Source organism: Echinococcus granulosus (genome assembly GCF_000524195.1).
Source record: "Echinococcus granulosus chromosome Unknown EG_S00015, whole genome shotgun sequence".
Taxonomy (NCBI): Eukaryota; Metazoa; Platyhelminthes; class Cestoda; order Cyclophyllidea; family Taeniidae; genus Echinococcus; species Echinococcus granulosus.
The window spans coordinates 1,231,439-1,237,438 of record NW_020170395.1 but is presented as its reverse complement, the minus strand read 5'-3'; the positions used below and the strand labels follow the sequence as shown (position 1 = coordinate 1,237,438).

Sequence of the window (6,000 nt, the reverse complement as noted above, 5' to 3'; positions counted from 1 at the left end):
TCCCAATTAAACCTTTTTAATGTTTATTTTCCCTAGATCATTGGCATACTTCTGGTGGCCTAAAGGATTGGTCGCTTCTTCATTTTTTTCCTTTTTTCTTCTCTTTAATGCGCGTGCCCGCCTTTTTAATAATAGAATTCCTAGCATGTTTCCTACAGTTTTGTGCATACTTTTTTTAAGGCTGACTTCCTCAGAAGTTGGTTTTGCGACACCTATCTGCATTTGGATAAGTGGTTTGGGTGGCTGGCGGGGCGTTGTTATTGCTTCTTTATAATAATTTATTCGGGTTGTCGGATTATGCATGCACGACTTACTGCATTACAACTTCAGTCAGACCATTTTTTTGGGGTCTTCCGTCAAATCTTTTAGTAATTGATTATCCCGCACTATTCAAATACTTCACTAAGCCTCTACCAGGGTTCTGTTCACACATACCTGATCCGATCGCATTAGTCAACCAGCGTGGCTATGCGTGCTCGTCGCTGTGTGTCTCTTCTCAACACAATACGGGTTCGTTTTGCTCTAGTGGTGCTTTTCGTTAAAATGCCATATCTAACAAATCGCCACAAATTGCTTACTTGATCTATAAAGTCACTGTCCTTAGAAAGTTCTGGGTTAGAAATCTCAGGTCAAAAAATTGAAAAGAATATGTGAAACCTACAAAGTACCAGAGGTACCCATTTAGGAAAATTATATATGCTTTAAATTATGTCACCAAATTTGCCTTATGCATGTTTTTTGCAAAAAAAAAAAGAAACAAATATCTTTACTAATTTTAACTTTACCCAAGAGGTTTGAAAAAAAGTGGGTGAAAAACTTTTCCAAAGTCTGGCATTCTTGGCACTTTAGCCTTTCCATACAATTTGTCGATTTTACAAAGGAAAAAGAAATAACTTGAGATTAATAAGTGAATACGTTTTGCGATATTGGGAAATGACAGCTGACACTATGCACTTTGTTTACATATTAACATATTAAAGTTGAGTAAATGTTTAGGTCCTAATTGCATGTCATCTGCGCTGTTTTCAATCGGGTTCGTTGACGTTCTTGCATTACTGTAGCATTAGTAATTGCTAGCTCAACTTAAATACCGAGGCCTAAAATGCTTACGCAGGATAATAAAAGCTCACACGTTTAAATTAAAGGAACTTAAATCTATTGACTGCCTTTCTAACGGAAACAAAGTGAGCAGTATAATTGTGTAAAACGATAGTGGTTTATCCCTCGGTTCTGGTGAGGCGCCACTTTTGTACTTCGAATTAGCCTTTTGGGCCACGCCAATAGCCCAGACACCTTCTCTGCGCTGAATGTGTATTCTGCTCGAGTATTTTGTCTTCTTTCGTCTTCAGGGAGTCCCGGGACACTACAATTGAATCTAATTGAACCATTTTAATAAAAGAACCAAAACATGTCCAATGTTGTGTGGCGGCGTGAAGATTGTTTTAGCAAGAATTCTACTTGGTAATAATTACTTATCTGTGCTTGCAAAGTGGAAGTAAGCATGTGAATTCTATCTAGAAGATGGTGAGTTGCGAATACAAAACCTTCTTCCCAACGACAAAAAGTCCGCGCCTACACGATATAGCCTTCGCACTTCAAACTAGGATGCGGGAGGGAGTTATGCACATCTAACGAATTTGTGAACCGTTTTTCTCCCGGATTTATTACCTTGCTCACCTCCTTACACCTTCACCAAACAATTCAGTTACGCGTGTAGCGTCAAGCGTCCCATGGGTGGCTCCACCACTTAAGAGTTGCACAACCATGAGTTGTTCAATTAGTTTATTGGTCGTAACCAAGGCTATATCTCCTCCTTATGGTTACATTTGATTTACAGGCAATTATTTATGTATCCCTTCAGTGCTTTGGTATTGCAGGCATCTTTATAGCCCTCTTTTGCTAGGGCATTCTTACATCTCTTTTAACATTATTCAGATCAAACAAACAAAAGGCCACAGGATGGTTTTAAATGCTCTCTCACATTTTCATGATATCAGTGTTTTATTTCTTTTTTACATTGATTTGATCGGGATTTACGTGGGCGTACCTTACACTGCAAAATTGAGTAAATTAGTCGGTTCAAAAAAAAAATTGATCCGCATGGACTTTCCTACTCTCTGATGTGTAGTAGCTGTTTGACATTTAAATGCATTTTTTCCATGACTTTCTTCAAATAATGCGGCTTGTTATGTCAGATCGAAAAGGGATATTTTGATCTTTAAACCAATTTGAACGACTATGACATTGAGGCTTTCAATAGCCGATGGTTTACCTTATTAACAAAAATACCTGGCAACACATGCTAAAGATATTTGACCCATTTATTCGCCCGTGTATTTAGTAATTGGTTATTTTGTTTAAACAGGCGCTCGGCTACTCGAACACCTCAGTGTTTGCTGGATGTACTCCCGCTACGCAGAGTGGCTTTTAAGTCGAAGCAGTAACATTGCCTATCCCACTTCACCATTAGTAAGCATTCAGTCCTTCTGCGCTACTTCGGGTCGTTAAGATTTTAGGGAAGACGGAAAGAAAATCAAGTATCATTTTTTACCATAGTGAGTGTGAACAATGCGTGAGACATCGCACGCTCGATCTTGGGGCTTGTGATAAGAAGACCTTAAATGATATGCTGTTCTGAAAGTGATGTGATTATGGATGGTGTGTGTACGGCTACAATGGGACTCAACAATTTTCTTTCACAGTTGCGCGGTTGCTGAACATGCAATATGCCAAAATTGTGCAGGGGAACTTTCTACTTATATGCTAACGCACGGAAGAGAGAGAGGTACGCAAGTATCTAACAGGTACATGAGGTAAAAGGGCGAAAAGTTGCTGCGACTAAAATGACCGAGTAAGCGAGCATACAACTCAGCATCAGAAGACAATTCGAATTTAAGTGGTTCCCATTAAAATGGGCTAACTTAGGTTCTTTTTTAAATTTTTTCCAAATTCTTTAGTAAACTTCCCTAAAAAGTTAGGAGGAAAACCATGCCATCATTTTTAAGAAAAGGTGTGTGATATTTTTCTTTTAGGAAGAAAAGGCTTTTGTGTATAGCACTGAAACTTCTTATGCACTATTGTGGAAATTTCATAGCCATTTGATAAAAAAGTGCATACAATGTCGAAGGCGATTTAGATATGAAACGAAATTCTCAACTTACATACCCTATGCGGAACGAAGTCCTACATAAAACTAAAGGGAGAAAATGCGCAAAGACATAAAACGTTTTAGTTTTAGGTGCAAACGATTATAGATAAAAACAGTGAAAAGAATTTCAAATTTTTAAAATCCAATCGTTTGGTCATTACAAATGCCATTCAATTTGTGACCTTGGAAACTCAATCAAACGGCTTTTGTGCAAAAATGCCAGCCTAGGCGCTTTAGGTTTTTGGAGGTTTGCCACTGCCGCGAGGATCAGATTTTTATTCACAGGAAATTGATTTCGATGAAGGCAATTCTTGACCGCTTTTAGTTCCAAATCACCGAGTTATTTAATGGCTGTACATAATAATCATTGGCTATTCAGTTAGAACAAGGACGACAAATTCAAGTACAAATTCTTTATGAGTACTTTTGTTAAGATATGAGTCAGGATGAAAAAAAACTTTCTGTGGCTACTGTTGCTGGAACGAGCATCAATTTTCTGAAAATGGATCAGTCGTTAAATATTTACCCGAAATGCTGTCAGAACCATACTCATTCCGCGATTCCGCAAATATATACAAGCGATGATATCATTAAATGCGTAACACCGAATTCTCAAGACAAGGCTTTTTTATTCTATTACCCTAACGTTGATGACGTTCATGCAAATCTTCCTAAAAGCGAGGATTTAACTTTAAAATCCGAAAGACCAGGAAGCCCACACTTTGCACCCCAACCAAAATGTCTGCCTGGAGAGTACAACACTGATGAAGTTAGGAAACCACCTGGTAAATATTTTTTATTTTTGCTTTATTTTTATAAAGTAACGACAAGAGGGCAACATCCGGGATTTATTCTTCTGAGCGTCAAACACGAAAAGATAAACGACACTTTACCTTCTGTCCGTGTAGTCACCGGAGGCCATAAAACAACCAGTTTGCCTCTGCGAAAGATTTCGCGTAAACGTTTTAGGAAGGTGACACTGACCCCACGCAATTCGGAAAATATACATCTTGAGGATGTCGGCCCTCTCTCCACAGAAGATGCGTTAATCTTTGACCCAAGCATGAAGGAGAAGTCTTCAACTCATTCCCGATTTAGAGTGACTCGAATTGCCGATTCAAGTAGTTGGTGGATTCCTAGAAGCCCTACAATGAATATTTGTGTTCATGATTTAAAGACCTCTTCTATTCCGGATTTTGTGGCAAAACAGTGTCATAAGATAACATCTAGTCTGTCAAGCGCCACACCAAATTACAACGAATGCAGCAGGGATTTCTGGAATTGTTTGGAACCAGATTACCTTCAAAATGTAAAGAAAGGTAATATCTTGTCGTTAAGCTAAGTGTTCTTAAAGTGGTCTTTTCGTAAAAGAAACACCCATTATGATAGACCAAGCAATTTGACTGGATAGCATAGATCATGTTTAATTTTATCAATATTTTTACACAAATTTAAGAATAACTAATGGTAAAAATATAGATTCTTGGAATGATTGTTAAAAAATGAAATATAAGCAAAGTCCTTGATTTCGTTGTGAAACCTAGCATGATGTTGGGTTACTGCCATAATATATTATTTTATAAATAAAGTGATAGTCCGACGTTATCTAGAAAGCAAAGTTGGCCATGATTAATCCTCCTCTGTCGAATGTCTTTGATGTAGTTATTTTTTACTGTATATGATAAACAAACTCTCTGAAGTCAGCAGTTTTCGTCTGAAAAATGGATTGCAACATTAAACTAATGTACTCTCATGGAGTGGATGAGAGGCTAACGCAAACATGGACGATTTATCTCGTCACGCCTACTTTCCATTAGAGCTTATTTAGCGGATTTGCCAGTACATCTAGATACCACACGCACAATGCGCTTTTTGTTCGTATTGTGATTAAACGCTGCTTACGTTACCCGTCTTGCTTTATGACTTTTGCGACTTTTTGATCAATTTTGAAAGAGAATTCAGTGTCTGTGTCAAGTAGTACAGGGTATTTCGGAATTCGCCTTAACTTAATCGGCCAACGTCATTGTAAAGCACTTGCCAAAATCGCCTATTCTACCTTAGATCCGGGCGCCTGGCCAAATGCATGAATGAAGGCAGAAGCGGGATGGGGCAGAGGAGTGAAAATACTCATCCCGCCCCTATGCGGCTTAAACATGAGGTGTAAGAGTCCCTTGTGAAAAAAAATCTACTGCAATAAGTGTGTGTGCCACCCTTGCCACTTGCTGGTGGCGCTAGGTTCTTTGGCAACGAGACAAGTTAAAGCAACTACCGCAACTCTTTTATTTTTAAATGCCTTTTTTTGAGTCCTCAAGTTTTCTGCCACAATGATATGCAAAAACTTTCCTGACATATTTTTCTCGGACAATTTATTTATGGTTGAAGGCAGCAAATGCCAAGCTTTGCATTTGTTAATGCTAAAACTGGATTTCTTCTTGAACCAAATAGAACTTCCCTTTTTTATTTTTCAATGGGACGATGTTTTACTTATCTAGTTTTGGAGTGTGGTTTTTTTGCCTTCGGGGCAAAGTAAACACATTTACACTGCCACAGTTGTTCAGTGCTTAGTGAGACAAATCCCGCGGCAACGAGGTATTGTGTTTTTATAGACCCACAAAAAATGTCAAAGTACTTGTTTATGTTTATTACACACCGTGTCCATAAATTCGGCCACCAAAACTGTTTGCTTTGTTGGGTACCGCTGGTGGGCCGTTTTGAGGTGTGGGTAACGTAAAGTGTCGGTTGCACCGCGCATGATCCCTCCTTGTCGGGTCGGTTCCAGAAGAGCGCATGGGGTTGAAATACCTAATTTTCTTAGAAACCTGATGAAGAATTAGGCGTGGTTATTAATCAAG

At 38.6% G+C, this 6,000-nt stretch overlaps 1 protein-coding gene across 1 annotated transcript; it reads left to right on the top strand. All coding sequences in view use genetic code 11, as the record gives it.

Annotated features, from left to right (window-relative positions):
• Positions 1–3,584: 3,584 nt before the first annotated feature.
• Positions 3,585–5,640, top strand: EGR_03123 (hypothetical protein; the record flags this gene model as incomplete). Its single annotated transcript, XM_024492372.1, has 2 exons — positions 3,585–4,467; positions 5,453–5,640. The coding sequence occupies 2 exons, from the start codon at positions 3,585–3,587 to the stop codon at positions 5,638–5,640; spliced, it is 1,071 nt and encodes a 356-aa protein (XP_024353298.1).
• Between the last annotated feature and the right edge of the window lie 360 nt (positions 5,641–6,000).